We start from the raw sequence: 16,879 nt of genomic DNA on the forward strand, positions 1-16,879 counted from the left end.
AAAAAAAAAAAAAAAAAAACAAAAAAAAAACCAACTTGGAATACAAGTTTCTGAAGGCACAGAACCATTAAATGAACCTTAATCATTCCTCATATAAACAGAGGGAAATACACTCCACCAGCTTTGGAAATAACACAACTACCAGGATCTGAATGTAGCTGTTATTACAGAGCAGCTGTAGGTGATATGCCATCACCACAGCACAAACATCTTGGGAGCCCATTACTTGTTTCCATCCTTTCCAAAATAACACTTATCTGAATCCGAAGGACTCAAGAGAAACACCATGAAATCAGGTTTTCTAACTGATTTTTTTAATAAACTATAGAAGAACAAGGTAACATTTCAATCAAAGTCATGACAACTGCATGCTTAAAAGCAGATACATAATGTGTCTCTGGATTTTTCTGTTCTCTTTAGAAAAAAAAAAAGGAGAAAAACTGAACATAATGCATAGATTTCTACACATATTCAAATAATAGACTAAAGCAAGCAAAAACACAACTGGAAAAATGTTTTAACAGTAACTCCAGATCTATGAAATTTAAAAAAGGAAATTTCAGTTCTAAGAATCTTTATGCTGGAACAAATAACTTTTTTTTAAATGAAAATAAGTTCTATCAATTGAGGCACTAGAAACAAACTTATACAACAGTTCAAATGCATCTAATATGTGAACTGAAAAACCTACAGCCCATGGCATACTAAAAATTCAGAATTTAAAATGTTGCATTAGACTTGCACTTGCTCACATTGACACAGTGAAATTAGTGGAAAAACTACTGGTTTTCCAGTTAGAATAAAATCAGGTTCTGATTGCTGTTTCCAGTTATCTTCCTAGCTTTTTCTCATTGTCCTTGCTTGCCTCATGTCTTCCCATCAGGGAAAAAAATGGAGAGGTTTCTGTGCCACCTAATTCAGCACTGTTTACAAAGAAATGCAAAGCACCTGTCTTTGTGCAGCGGTTTTATCTATGGTGCTGTATTCCCTTACTCCATCATGTTCCCCACATCACTGAGCTTCTACAGATTAATAAATTTGTTTAGAATTATGTACTCAATAAGTTCTATCAAGGGTGCTTATTTCTACCTTTCGTTCCACATTTTCTGTGGGGGTTAGCGATTAGTATTAAAGACAAGGAGTCTCCACAAAGTAATTGAGATGATCACACAGCAAGAGGAACTTGAGACAAAGAAAAGAGCTCATACAAATACAAATGCTGCTTTCTTTATGAGGAAGAATATTCATGATCCAGTGAGATTTCCAACCAGATGCTACAATAATTGGCACCCCTAAACATCTACACTAAAATATACCTCAATATCTTAATCAGGCACTTTAATAGAAAAAAAAGAAAAAGAAGTAACTTTTTGCAACACAGGTACTGTGATAGTAATTCTGTAAGGCCAGAACATCTTGTATGAAGCATTCAGAAGATTAACTGTCCCATAGAACAAACTCTTTTCAAGGGCTAAATTAGAGTCCCTCATAAGACAAACCTGTTAGAAAAAGAAAAGGCTGAAAAATGGTTAGTAAATATTTGGTAGAAGCCATTAACCCCAAACTTAGATTCTTTACTACCTTATGTAAAATGCAGTGCAAGGTTATTTATCCCTTGAGATGATGGATCCAAAAGTAAACATTCAATGTGCTTTAATTTACAAGATTTTTTTTCCTCCCCTACCCAAAAGAAAGTTTTTCCACTGATAACAAGCTCCCTGAGGGAATACATAAAATTTTTCAAGGGAAAAAAAGCAATCATTTAACAAATAAACTGCCAAGCTCCAGCAATCAGTAGTTGCCCTATTTTGAGCGGTAACACATTTCCCACCACCACTTCTTTGCAAAACAAAGTTAGAACAACTACTCACTGGTCCTGTAAGACCTCCCTCCTTTTACATAGCATCCTGCACATGACAGTAACCACTTTTTAAAAATTGTGATAAATGTATTTCAGTCAATATACTTCAAAGTTACAGGAAAACTCTAGCTGTAAGACTTCATCTACCAACACTTAAACGGTTATTATAGATTCTGTCACAAAAATACAGAATCAATGAAAAGACAAGGAAATTCACTTGTAAGGCTAAACCCTTGAGAACTTCTTTATGTTATGAAAGTCAAGGGACAAATGAAACAATCTACAGACACACAAAACACATTTTTTTGATAATGAGAATGCCAAGTGTTTAAACCATTTTTAAGTAATTTATTTCTTTTTACTGATGATTTACAAGGCCTTGATTATTAGACAAAATAGCATATTTTAACTAAACTCAAAAAAATACAAACCAATAGAGTATAGAAGGAAATGCCATATGGTTCTGTAGAATATATCACACCCAGTGCACACACTTCTTTTTCTCATCTGAACTTATTTGTTACTTACAGGATTCTTGCACACAAATATTTTGGTCTAACCAAAATGTAATGTACTATTTCAGACCACTGAATTAGGCTTAAATTCTGGCATTACTCTATGGTCTAAACCACTGCAGTAAATCTTTCAAAGAATTTAGTGTCATAAAAACTGATCTAGACATTTGTGGAGCAGTTAACAAGAGACAGGAGTTACAGCTGCATACAGGTCAGTATGGTATACACTAAAAAAAGCTAGAAGTTTTAGTACATTTATTGCCAAACTTCCCAAATTTTAACAAGCAGGGCTTCTTTGCAGAGACATTATTGCTGATGGTAATAAGGCTGTTGAGGAAAAGGGTATCCAGGCTGTTGAGGTGGCGGATATGGTGGCTGTCCCGGAGTTTGATACACAGGTGAGGGAGTATATGGCAGATTATACTGACCATACATGTAAGGATTATAGCCCATTGGCATTGGCATCTGGCAATACCTGTGTGGGGGCAAAAAAAGAGAATACCTGAGTTGAAAGACACCAAAGATGGTAATCTGAAAAAACAACTCATTAATAGATACAAACACACACGCTCCATCTCCACAAATGCTTTCCTTTCATCTTCTTTCAAGTGTAGCAGGAAATGTGGTAACTTTTCAAGGAGCAAACATGAAAACTATTACAGTATGTGGAACAGAAATGCAGAGAGAAGGCGGAGTAAAGGCAAATTGCTGGAACTAAAACTGATCTAAATTGATTCTCGAATGTTTAATAACACCATGCATATTTCAACATTTGTTGAGCCTGCTACCCAAGGAGACCATAGCTGCCTTCAATTTCTTGTGATGACACCATGAAGACAGCAAAAAACATCAGAAGCAAGCACACTACTCAACTGAAATTTTATTTGTATTTTTCATTTTCTCAGTATCATACTAAAGATTTGAAAAATGAGATATGCCAACAGTTTTGAGGTAAACACCACCAAATGATAATGCAAGTGTTGGCAATAATAAACAAACTATTGTTAAGGAAATGCAGTCCTATTTTCCTTCTCCTTTAAAGAAGATAAACTGTAAACACTCAAAATGAACCTTCCCACAAAAGGAACAAGCAATGATTCCTACAAGAGTTACATATATAAAACTAAAAAAAAAAAAAAAAAAAAACCAACCCAAACAAAAAACCCCCAAGCAAACAAAAAGCTAACAAACAATAAAACCAATTGCCTCAAAGAGCAAACACATCTTCAACTTTAACAATAATTATAAATAACAATAAGCAGTGTTAAAATGTCACACACAAGAAAAAGTGCTTTTAAGTAACAGGATAACAAAAATCAGTTTAAGTGCTTCTCTAACTTACCCTGGGTAACCAGGATAAGTTGGGTAAGGTGGTCCCTGCGCCTGTGAAGGTGCAGAGCTTGCTGCAGGTGCACTGGCTCCTGGAGCAGAAGCTGGAGCAGCAGCAGGAGCTGCAGCTGCCCCAGAGGGTGCTAATGCAGAAGAGGAACTGCTTGCTGCAGAAATCACTGGTGGTGGTGGCCGTGCTGGTGGCTGTGGTTTAGTCCCCTAGCAAAAGAAAGTGAATTAAGCTGGAGCTTCTTTACTGAAGTCTTAGAATCAAAAGCTATGGTTATATGATTAATTGATTTTAATTTTCACTTCAAACAGACATTCTATATTTCATCTATACAGATAATGCAAAGCATCTAAAAGGCAGTAAGCTTTTAATTTCAAATCTAAAAATGATGAACATGAATAGCACATAATACACCTCTCTGCAAAGCCTTAAGATTTTGCTCTCTATTTCACTTCAACACATTTCCAACTACACCAGTATATTAAGGAGCAATACACACGAATTACAGAGAAGTTTAGAGTTCCCAAGTACAGCCCCAGTGTTTTTAACCCACTAATTCTGCAGCAGGTATTTACCACCATGGTTCTTGGGGCCGGAGTGGGAGTTGCTGACACCGCTGGCTTACTTCCTGCTGCTGGAGTGGTCTGATACGTAGGCAGCAGAATGGAGGGAGCACTGGGCTCCCTAGCAATGCTTTGCTGCAAATCTCTATTAAAAACAAAAGAGCAAACATGCAGCTTAGTTTAAGAATATTTTGTTATACACTGCAGCAAGTTAAGCCAAAAAGATGCAGTAGACTAAGTCTAATATTTAAAGCAGAATCACTGAGCTAGCTCAAACTAAATTTGGAGTCCAAATCACTTCCATGGAAACTATCTTCTAGACAACTCTCTGATTAACTGTTACATTTATTTTCTAATAATGTCTTTATGTTTTAACTCGGTACTGGGTATAGAACACAACATTAGCCAAAATAGTAAAAGAGCATAGTAAGACTCAGAAAAATGTTCTATCAACACTAACCCTACAGCCTTAACACTGAACATAAAGATAGTAGAGATGGTAGAGATGCGAGATATTCAGACCTCTGCATTGCTTACGTAGCCATACAGCTTCCAAACTACATGAATGTAGGAAGCCAAATAAAGGCAGAAGGAGTTGCAACTCAGACTTTGTTTACAAGCACAGAGCCCAGATAAAAAGAACAACGCTACACAGGATTAAGTTAGAAAAGGTAAAAATTGAGGATTGAGCAACCCATTTCTAAGATGGCAAGTACACAGAATAACTGCAGTTTCATCAAAAAAATTCCAGTAACAAGAAGTCCTTTCTTATAAAAGGCTATGTACTTTGCTAAAGAACACTGATTAAATTAAATTTCAGTTATGCTTTCCTCTTAAGAGAGGAGCCTAAAAATCACATCTCAGACATACTATACTGGGTTTGATCTCATGTAGGGAATAATGACAACATCAAACACTTCCTCACATGAAGGACGACATCTGCTTCTTTCCCCAACACTGGGGGCAATCCTCATATCTAAGCAATGATAAAGTATGAGACTAGAGCAGACTACAGAGCAGAAGTAGAATACTGATGCTTTTCCCCCATCATACTGAACATATGGAAGAAGGCATTTAATTTCTCAAACTAAATTGACAGCAGGAGCAGGGTGTAGAAACCATAAGTTCCTCAAAGGAAAGAATAAAATAAAATTGCTAACAAATGCATGCCAAAAAGAATAGAGAGTGAAATCATAACATGAAACAGATTCATGCTGAACTGCACACAGGAACAGTAGAGTCAACTTCAAAGTAGATTCTTCCATTTATTTCTCCTATCACTTTCCTAGGAGAGCAGGACTAGGTTTAAAGTACAGAAATAATAGGTTTAGCACACCTATTCTTCCTTTCGCATTTCATCAAGTGCCATAATAAACATGTCCCCAGAGATAAATTTCTGATAAATAATTTAAAGTTTCTGCAATGATTAAACAAAACATTGAAATCTTACTTGAGCAGTTCATCTCTTTCAGTCTTGCGAGCAAAGATAATGTCACTGCACTTGTTCTGGAATTTCAGCAGGATTTCTGTCAGCTCATTGTAAAACTAGTAAAGAAAAGTAAAAATACAATATGCTCAATCAATACTTTCAGACTCCATGCTTGCATACTTCTACATACTGAACTAGTTACAGGCGTCATACTATTACAGTGCCCAGAACCTGCCATTCCAATAAAATTTACTAGTACATTCTATCACACTTTTCAAAAGCAAAATTAATCAGCTGTTGCTCCCCATCCCGGTAATATTAGAGAATTTTGTGGGGGGTTGTGTGTGTGTAAATATAAACATATTTCAGGATAACTAAAAGAATGTATTAAAACCAGAGAAAAACTACATCACTTCTAGTGATGAGTTATTTATTTTTAATATTATTGCTCTCAGTTCCATGCATTTCATTTGTAGAGATGTCTCAGAGATTTATTTCCACCTAATGAGTTATCAATAAACCACTAAAAAATACTTAGTACAGAAGCTGTAGGACACCTTCCAGAAACCCAGATCAAAAAAACCAAGCTAAAACCAGCTCTCCTTATTATTTCCCATGTATGCAGCAACAACATTTAAAACACCAATTTTATAAAGTGATTAAATACCATGGGAGAACATATGAAAGAACTTCTCAGATAAAATGGCTCATCTGGGTACTTCAGCATCATTTACTCAGCTGCAATTAACAGCTTATCTTATTGCTCAAAAAAGTTTACTTTTCAGATAGGAAAAAATAAGCATTTCACAGCTCTTGAAACAACCAAAATTCAAGTGAGTCATTGCCCTCACTTCAGCAGTAAAATCCTCAAAAACGCACCTGTCCAAAGTTTATAATGATTTTTGTAATGATGTCCAATGTATCTAAAGTTTATAATGATTTTTGATTCACATCTCATTGTACACATAAAAAAGTCATTTCAATCCCTTAAGCATTAACATACCTTTGTGCCTTCTTTTAAATTGGCTACAAGTTCTACAAAGTTGTCATTTGCTACAGCTAAGTTCTTCAAGACTTCTTCTCTTAAATTAGATTCGTTGTTTGATTGTTTCATCTTTGAAAAATCCTGATGCGCGTTCTTGAAAGAAAAAAACAAATAGTGCAAATAATGCAAGCTAGTTCCATGTAAGATTCTGTGTGTTTTGTTTTCTTTTTCCCCTTACTCATTGCTTTTGTTTTCCCCAATACCTGCTTCTCCTCATCTCCCATCCACACTGGACTTCCATACTCACTATCTGCAAAGCGCAGTGACTATTACAAAGTATATTTCAGAACCATATGTTAACTCACTGGCAGCAGATATCACCATTTAATTACCTGTTGTGCTGTGGATTGCCTTTAATAACTCTCAAGGCTCATCCTGCAGACTGTCTTTCCAGGGCTATACTAATTAGGTTCTCTCCTGTACTAACTTCCATTGATATTCATAAAATCATACTGAAAGTCAGTATTTTTAAGAAGCATTACTTCGAATTTAGTTGATATTGGCAAGCTATTAAAAGGACAGGGAAGAGGAAAACTTACAGAAGGATCACCTATTTACATCTCATTTCTTTCAGGAAAATAAACAAGCAAACTTAAAAAGACCGTTTCAGTTGCCAGAAGCCAACATGAACTCCAAGACATTCAAACATTAAAGTAATACCCATCAAGTATGTCATGCTAAAAATATCTAAATATAAAATCCTTGCTAAACATGATGTATATGGCCATTTAAGAATTTTTTTTCCCTATTGGAAATAAGTCTCCATTATTACTCAAGTCTTTACTCCAAGCACTAAGACCTCCTCTTTTGCCACATGCTTCAGGTACTTGCCTCTGATAAATTAAGATTGAATTTATAAATAAACTTTGGGAAATGTTATTAAGTTTTACTTCAATAAGCTCTGCATATATTGGAAGTCAAGCATATATTGTAAAGACTAATTAGGAATAAACCAAGCTGTACTTCAGAGATCCAAAAGGTCTTCTAGTAGACACTAAGGACAAGTCTCCTGTTATCCCAGACAGAATTAAAATGGAGGGAAAAAAAAAAACAACCCCAAAAACTTAAACACACCACTTAAGCTTCTTTCAAGGACAAAATCATCTGCAGAACTGTACCAAGAAAAGGTCCAGGAGGATTTACACTGGAGCTGCAGGGAGGCCCTGGTAAACATTCCCATTTTTCTCTACTGAACAAAGACGTCTCTGCATTTTTCAGTGATTGAGGCATAAAGGAGTATCAACTGACATGACAGAATAAAAAGCAAAACAGACTAGAAAGTAAAGTGAGACTTCTAAAGTACTAGACAGGTAGAAACATCATTGTTCTTAGTTTAGGAGAAAGGAAAACATACAAAGTGTTGTACCTGAATGTTTTTGAGAAGTTCTTCCTGCTTTTTTATGGATTCCTGCACTTTCTGTGTGTAACTTCCATAAATTCTGTCCAACTCAGTCACAGAGATAGCCTCCTCATTTATAGCACCATCCTGCGCAAGTGCAGTCAGGAATTTGCTTGTCATGTCAAAGTTAACAGATTTCAGGTCATTTTCCAGTTGTTCTCTCTCCTTCTTCACTTCATCCAGAACGGCCAGCAAAGTTCTTAAGACATTAACAACCTAGGCAATATAAAGGTCCTAAATCAACAAGTTTAAAGGAACTATTAGGGAAGTATAACCTATTAATAAATTGTTTCCATCTTGCACTCCTCACAGATGCTGGCAATATTTCTGCACAAGTATTTGTTTATTAATGTGTTTAAAGTGAACAACCAGGAAAAACGCAACCAAAAAAAGATTTTCAAGCATTTCTCAATCTACACCCTCTTCTACAGGTTTGCTTTTGCTAATAAGACTGAATTACTGCAAAACGCTTGGGGTTTTTTTCAGTTGATCAGATACATTCCAATAGGATATTCTAGATGGCAGTCAAAACCACTGATTTCAAATCATTACTATCAGAAAAATAATATTGTTGTAGATGATCCATTAACTTCTTGGAAAGCAAATTGGTTTAATTGCCTAATAGTTTAAAATACTGAGCTATGTCTTATTTTGTCCCAAGAATCCAAGCACTACATCCCACTTCCCTATGTAACAAAATTATTCATTGCTCCTTTTATAATAGTCAACAAGTCTTGCTGTCCATGGTGATTGACTTTGTTCACATTAAATGCAACAAACTGTTCTCAAGAAGATTTTAAAAATGAAGACAACTTTTTTTCCAAATGTTAGTTACGTCATGTATCAACTGAGACAGAAACAAGAGCAGCTAGGGATCAGCTTTCTTGCCAATTCATGCAAGTTTACTCTGCTAGACAAACAACACATCTATACAAAACACAGACAAATTTCACTGTTTTACCTCATTTCCCTGCAGTGTTTTTGCTGGGTTGGCAGAAGGAATGGCTGCATTGAGTTCCGCCTCTGGCTTACACAGAAGTGCAATCGTATCCCGGTGAGTCTGATAGCGCTCCTTCACTTGCCCATCTGCTTGCATAGCTTTGTTCAAAATATTATGGTAATTGGCTCCCTCTGGGGGCAAGAGGAAAAAAAAGTTTACATAATTACAAAATCTGTTTCATCCCATCTTGTACCTGAGCAGTTTGTTTTTCAGCAAGTCATCATATATTTTTATAAGCCTGCACAATATGTAAGGCTTTTATTTAAAACTTAAGCTTTCAAATTATGTTGTAAGAAGTGCATAAACAAGGCACCTCTATTAATTCTCCAGTGAAGTACACAAAGGTATATGAATGAACACTGGTTTGAGTTACTCTGCAGATTTAAACCTCTGTAACTTTGCAAGACCAAGTCAGTGGTATCAGTCCCTTGTTAGCTTCAGAAAACAACACGTTAGGAACACAGAAAACTCGCTATAGTTATAGTCTTAAGAAGTTTGACCTAATGCTGAGAAAAAAAAAAACAAAACACCAAATTAAAAACAAAACACCAAATTAAAGAGACAACAAACAGATGGAAAAGAAATGTTAAGAAGGAAAAATACACGGAAGTATTTAAGAGGCAATTGAAATTCTTATTTTGAGATCCTTAGGAGGGCAGTCATTCTTCATTTCATTTGCTTTCTGAAAACTCAGCATGCACATGTATGAAGCAAAGTGACACAGAGTCCCCAGGCAAGTGCAAACAGGAGCTGTTTTATTGCAAAAACCAGGCCTTTTTTAAGCAGTTAGCCTGTTATCAGTTTACATAGTTTTAAGGCACAACAAGCCCAAATTAAGCAACCACCATGCACCACCGATGTGGAAATGTGGCAGTCACACAGCACATCTCTCTACCCCTATTGCAGCTGAGTGACTCTCCCACAGTTCCTTTCTACTTAGCCTCAGTAGAATGCCTGAGCCATGATTTCACAAGGGTAACAAGGCCCTTATTTTATAACGCTTTACCTATATGCAACTTGCACATACATACCAAGGGTACAAAAGCAGCAGCAAATTCCCTGCTGTCACATACTCTTTCAGCTCCAAATAACAGTGCAGACTGCAATCAGGATATTTCAGCATAACCTGCCTCAAACTGAAATTTGTGTATTTATAGATAATACCAGAGAACTGAAAACTACTTTAATTGACACTGTGGACATCTTTAGAACCCAAAGCAAGAAACATGGACTTTACCTGATCTCAGAGGCTTATAAAGTTCATTGGAGGGTGTTCTCTGCCAGCGTTCTTTGAATTTTGTTCGCAGGTCATTGTCTGTAGCTTCTTCTTCATCTAATAATCTCAGAGACTGCAAGAATAAAATGTTACATGCATTATGAGCTGTTTTAAACACAAAACAGCTTCAAAACATGCCGCTAGTGTAGAAAACAAAAACTGCCTATACATTCTTGTAAAATGTAATTTGACAAATAAAAACAGGCATGAAAGGGACACATCACTCAAATTTCTTTAAAATGTCTTCCCAATGCTTCACCCTCTCCACCAACTTTTTTAAAAAGAAAGTATTTGTAAGGAAACATCCACATGTGACAGCACAATTTTTGTATGGGCTGAACACTTTAATAACATATTTTGAAAGTTACAAGCAAAGTTATTAAAGTTGCAAACATTTGAATAATTGTGCACTTTTTTCATTGTCATTTAAAGAAAAGCATTCAGTGGAGATGGATGTTAGAACAGTTTAGGGTTTTGGGCTTACTTCATCTAGAATTTCTTTATTTCTTTGCAACAGTTCAGGCAGATCTTTGATCAGCTGATCAACAGTCTCAATTCCCCCCTGCTCAATCACAGACTTAGACTTGTTCAAAATAGACTGAGGAACAGTATCACCAGACACATCTTCAATAGCAGCAGGAAGATTGAGGGAAGCCAACACACTGAAAAAGTCAACATGTTAAACAACTTTAATCCTGAAAGCAACACTGCTATCTAAACAAACAATCACACAGTCATTTATAATGGAAATGGAGTGTAATGTATGTCTAGGCTGAAATTTCAAACATACACCTCACTAAAAATACATTTCAAAGCTCTTTAAAAGCTAAAGAAATCCTAGTCTTTCAGCACTTACAAAACATGGCAAACATTTTAGGTAGTGACTGGTAGACAAAAGAAACAACTGCCTTAAATTATATTGCTATCTCTCAGCTTGGTACAATTTTTTATATTTATTTTAAATAACTTTTTTTTTAACGGCCATTGAAATGATGCCCTGGGTTTTGAAAATCCTCCTAGATTAATGGTACTGGAATTTTTTCTGAGCAAGTGTTGGACTCCTAAAAATGAGGAAAAATGGAAGAAAAATAAATCCTACTTGTTTTTAATTAACTTTCAGACTTATCACCTACAGAGAAGTAGTTCTAAATCCCCCTGTTATGGTTTAAGTTTGCCAGCCTACCATACAGTAATGAAAAAACACTGCTACTATAATCTGGATATCCACAGGCTGCAAGGCACATAAGCCTTACAGGCCATGCACAGTCCCACTTGAGTAACCTAAGAAGAAGCCATATTTACCCATTTGCCAGATTTGTGGCTTCTCTCATCTGGGCTATTGACCTGTTCACCAGATCTGCCTTCCTTTGGTTATAAACACTCACAGATTGCTGCACTTGCAATGGAACCATCTTCTCAAACAGGTCTGCAATTAAAGTAGTATATATTACACAAGCTGCATTATGAAAGTAGAGGCACAAACATCTTGACAGTTTTTTTGTACAGGTTGTACTACAGAGACTGACTTAAATAGTTTAAGATACTCTCCTTCTACTCTCCAAGATATCTTGTAAACCATAATCTATTTTTAAAGGCCTTTAGATTTCAGTTTTTCAGGCTGAATTGAGTTCAAAATAATTTAAAGACAGTATCTTTACACCAATTGTAGGGTTACAAATCAGATTTGCCTTAAGGTTTCATTTCTAATTTTGTTTCATTAAAGGAAAAATATGAGAAAGTTAAAAGAAAATGTTTTCACAACTCATCTGTAGAGCCAACAACTGAAATTTTTCAACTTTATGGGAGACCAGCAACAACGTTAGTTAATACTGTATTACTTGGTACTGTCCCCTACAGACCTTTTCCTTTTGAATTTAAAAGGACTGGTTTAATATAGAAATTTTAGATACAGAATTGATGAGAAAATCATAGAAAGATGTTTAAGGGAACTGAACACTTCATGTTAAGAATTTTCAACCTGTACTTTATTATACTTATCAACAACATCACTTATCAACAACAACAAAGTGTAGAAGAAAAAAAACAGCTATTAAGCTGTACACTTAATAGAATGCAAGAAGTAAATGTTTGTTTTTTCATGGTACAAATGAACTTGGCTGACCATGTGTTTCAACAAGGTAACAATTATGCTATCCACAGTACACACTTTGCTTACCAGTGAATTTCTGACTGAGTGGAACAACAACTGGAGTAGACTTCACAAGACTGGCTTTTCCAATGGACTCCAAATCCTTCAGGTCAGGAACCCGGTCATGGTAAATGAAGTCGTTGTCTTTTTTGGCAGCTGCAAGTGCACGGTTGATTTTGTCAACCAGATCTTTAACATTTATATATTCATCATAGCGAGATGCTACCGTTTTCACCAAATCTGCTGCATGCTAAAAAAAATTAACATACAATTAAAATAATAAATTTTCTCTCTCCTTCATATATTCTTAAGGAAACAGATAAGCATACAAAAAGAGGTTTCAAGCTCCATCCTGCACAGTCGATAAATGCATAACTAGTAACTTTCAAGATGCCAACATGATCATCTTATATAAGTCTCTCAAATGTGCTGTGTATCAGTAGATACACGGCACATGGATCTTCACAACCACTTTAAGCAGCATTTCACATATTTATTTTCCAAAAGATCTGAGGACTTGAAGGAAGCAGTTCATTTTAGCCATTTTTTTTTCGCTACTGCACTTAAAATATGAAACCACCTTATTAATTTCAACATCTCTAAGTCCCTCTGGAAACCAGCTTTAGGGGGTGAAAAGCTATAAAGACTAAAAAGAGAACTGTTCATACAATTTTTAAAAAGTACTCAGCTTTAAAGCAGGATATCAGCAAAAAAACTAGGTATAGATCAGCTAAACTTCAACCTTTGGGGGATTTTCACTAACATTACGTAGGAAAATTCATCAACAAATCTGTCATATTAGCAGTACTGAGATATGAAGCCTAGGTAAACAGAGATTTAACATATCAAGCAGTATCAAATTGCCAAAAAATCATCTTTACAAAAGTTAGAGAGATTCCTTTCATCTTTGCAGCTGGTAATAATTCAATTCATGAGATAAACATGCTCAACAGTTTCTGAATAAGTTTCATTCTTAGCTATTTGGATTTCAGAACTCCAACCAGCTTTTCAGGATTAAAATTTTTTTCATATTTTTCAAAGAAGAAAGTTACTCACCTGTAACCTCCCAATTTCTTCACCAAATTTCTTCTGTTGTTTTGCCAGGATAGATTGATGATATTCTGCATTGGCCTGCATAATGCAGTGCTTTGCAGCCAGGACAGGAAACACCTCCTGGAAATAAAAATACTGACCAGGGGAAAGTCCAACCACATAAACCACCACAGACAACATGGGATGCAGGAAGAAAAAGGAAGAAGAAAAGGAAATTAGAATCACCCAATCAATGGTTTAGATAGGTTAAAACATTAGAGGTAAATGTCAGAGATCATGTGGCTTTGCATGGATTGAATATTTTTTTAAACTGCTGTTGCAAAATTCCTGGTGTCCACTATTTTAGATGAGCCATGATTTAAATTCAAGCCATGAAGTCACAACATTTACTTTAAAGATAAGAAATGCATGCATGTAGTAGAAAGGACAGTTGTAAGAACACTCCCAAATATCCCCAGACAAAGCCAAGACAGTGTTCTTAAGAAATAGAGGTGGGTGGAAAGATAGGTCTTCTAGGGGCTTTTTGGTTTGACTGTTTTTTAATTAAACAAAGTAATTGCACTTAAAACAGCAGCAGGCCTATCAAGAAAGCAACTACAATTATGAAAGGAAAGAACAAATAAAGAAGACTAGTAACCACTGACATGGAAAGCAACTTAAAAAGTCATTTTACACTTTATATAAATGCACTTATCTTTGCAGGAGTACCAACCAAGACATGAAGAAAACATTACGCTGCAGCACACAGACATGGTCTTAGGTCAAGGATTTGGCCTTACTGTTTTATTTCTTAAATCAAGGAGCACTGGAAAACCAGAGTCATGCTTTAAAGACCTCAGTATACAAAGACCTGCTTCTTCACATTTGTGCAAACTTGCTGCTCCCCCAGAGATGGAAAAATAACATTAAAGAAAAAGGGTAAATTTAGATGACAAAGCTGTCTGAAAGGCCTTGCAACTGGAGTCCAATGGACCAAATCAACCTTGATGTCACACTCCTAAACATGTAACTGTTCTCAGAGCTGGTGTTAACCAGCAAACCTTATGTTCTTTCAAATAATCACTTGAGAGATTACTTTGCAACTGGAACGAGGAGCAGATCTACAGCTTAGAAAGGCACACAACAATGAAAGATAAAGTAATGGCTAGATTATATCTCACTGCCTGCCAAAAATCATCATGAACAATGTAACATATATGTGAGAAACCTTCAAGAACATAAGAAAGATTTTTCTACCTCTTCCAAAACCAACAGCATTCAAATTAACAGTCAAGATTAAATTGGGATATTTTACAAGCATCAATATTGTTTTGGGGTAGTGCAAGCAGAAGGACAGAAAACACACACTGACTTCCAGTCATGTTTTTTGCTAACAGGTGAATGAATGAATACAGTACCTCTGTATTCATGCTGTACTCAATATGAGAGCAAATTTCACATGGAAACACTGAGACTAAGAAGCCAATTAAACCCAGATAGAAAGTGTTAGTTTGAAAACAGATTTAGCAAGGCATTAAGTTCTAAAAATATATCCCTAAATAACACCATAACCATTTCAAGTTAACTTTAATGAAATGCATTACAAATAAATGCACTTCATGTAATAAGATCTTATTAAAAAGAAACCCCACACTCTTTTGCCCCCTTCAATTCATCACTGTTTTTCAAATTACAGGTTAATTTCCCTTAAACACAGCAATATGTCAGCTTGAGAATATATATTTTAAGTCTTCCATTAAGCCCATGGTAAATAATAACAGCGTAAACAATAACAATACACCCCTCATTATTTCCATGATTTACTAACCTTGGGCAAAGTATCTTTATATTGACACTGTTTGTAAGCATCACCATAGTAATCTGCAGCTTGATTTGCTAATTTAGCTATGATACCATCTTTCATTTTATCTGTGGGGAGAAGGAGAAAAGAAAGTTAAGATCATCATCAGTTTTTACAACTGAAGAGGTGATTATTTAATCTTCAAACATCAATAACTGCATTTTAAGTGTACAGCTTTACATTATAACTCAAAGGTGGGATCCCATTCTTCCCTCTTGAAATCCAGCAGCAGCTTCCAGAATTTCTACTTCAATCATGACACCAAAGATTCAGTCAGTTGAACTAGAAATCTTCTGGCAGCTGCAAGCATTTATGCAAGATTAAGAGCGATGCTTTACCTCAAACCAATGGCAAGCTGCCAAAAAAAGCCACAAACTCGCTCCCAGCCCCTTCTTGTGCCAGCACAAGCAATTGTGTAGCCATAGTCAAAGAATTTAGCCAAAATCTAGTTAGCAAAATAGGTTTTATTTCCAGCAGGACCCAGTTCCATGTCAGGACTCTGCAAAACTGCAACAGAGAAGGGACTGGTCCTCTCCATTACAGTCTACACCTGCAATGTTGCAAAGTCCACACTGTTAGCTTACAGCAAATATAGAAACACCATTCCCAGACATAAATAACCACAGCTCCTCAAAGTCATATACACCATTCCTATAAGCACATGTGCCTATCTGCAGTGGTATCCCCCTGCCTCACATCCTTAGCCTTTCCTGAAGCCAAACTGCTAGAATAGCAACATTCTGCAACTCTGCCTCCTTTTATAAAGGAGATCTGCACTATTGGTAGTGCAGGCCAGAGGTTATCTCCTTTATAAAGGAGATAACCTCTGGCCTGCACTAGCAATTCAGTCTTCCAAGAGAAGGCAGGCAATCAATGCAAACACTGGCTGTCCACTCTAAAGAGCTGCCCTTAGAAACAAGCACTCCCTGACTTAGGTACTGACATACTGATAAGCATGGGGAGATTAGGAATTCTGCAGAGTATGCTTTTCTGCCAAAATTCAACCAAAACAATTCCTAGGTGGTCTGCTCACACCAGCATATTCACACATCTATATACAATATTCCAGACATGAACTGTTATACAATATATTTAACTTCTGTGAGGTAAACATCTTTAAGGTATGCCAGAAAGATCTCTTCACTGCGGAACAGAATTTAGAGGACAAACTATGAGAAAACAGCTTACGAAATATATCGCCTTTCTTCTTTGCTAGAATGTTCCTGTCTGGTGCAGTCCATATTTAATAAAACCAAACCACAACAGAAACCTAAATAACTTTTCTTTCCAGCCCCACCAATTGTGCAGTATTTGCATCTTCCTTCCTATAGCTGGACCATTAAGAAAGGAAAAAACACTGGCATATTAACTACATTTCCACTAACAAAGAAAATGCTAGACTCATTTATC

The 16,879-nt window shown here is 36.0% G+C and overlaps 1 protein-coding gene across 2 annotated transcripts in view; it reads right to left on the reverse strand.

The window, feature by feature from the left end:
* Nucleotides 1–292: 292 nt before the first annotated feature.
* Nucleotides 293–16,879, reverse strand: part of PDCD6IP (programmed cell death 6 interacting protein) — a 30,631-nt gene continuing 14,044 nt past the window's right edge. The window contains exons 6-18 of one of the 2 annotated variants that reach the window (XM_079300204.1): nucleotides 15,437–15,537; nucleotides 13,633–13,749; nucleotides 12,604–12,826; nucleotides 11,730–11,853; nucleotides 10,912–11,089; nucleotides 10,389–10,500; nucleotides 9,113–9,282; nucleotides 8,119–8,367; nucleotides 6,711–6,845; nucleotides 5,729–5,823; nucleotides 4,291–4,423; nucleotides 3,719–3,924; nucleotides 293–2,851 (exon numbers count right to left, since the gene is read on the reverse strand). In XM_079300204.1, the coding sequence (XP_079156330.1) occupies nucleotides 2,683–2,851; nucleotides 3,719–3,924; nucleotides 4,291–4,423; nucleotides 5,729–5,823; nucleotides 6,711–6,845; nucleotides 8,119–8,367; nucleotides 9,113–9,282; nucleotides 10,389–10,500; nucleotides 10,912–11,089; nucleotides 11,730–11,853; nucleotides 12,604–12,826; nucleotides 13,633–13,749; nucleotides 15,437–15,537 (2,012 nt within the window). In that variant the 3' untranslated portion in view covers nucleotides 293–2,682. Of the gene's footprint in view, nucleotides 2,852–3,718; nucleotides 3,925–4,290; nucleotides 4,424–5,728; nucleotides 5,824–6,710; nucleotides 6,846–8,118; nucleotides 8,368–9,112; nucleotides 9,283–10,388; nucleotides 10,501–10,911; nucleotides 11,090–11,729; nucleotides 11,854–12,603; nucleotides 12,827–13,632; nucleotides 13,765–15,436; nucleotides 15,538–16,879 lie in introns of both variants that reach the window. The other variant, XM_079300203.1, reaches the window with a different exon arrangement.

The sequence above is a fragment of the Erithacus rubecula genome (genome assembly GCF_903797595.1).
Source record: "Erithacus rubecula genome assembly, chromosome: 3".
Taxonomy (NCBI): domain Eukaryota; kingdom Metazoa; phylum Chordata; class Aves; order Passeriformes; family Muscicapidae; genus Erithacus; species Erithacus rubecula.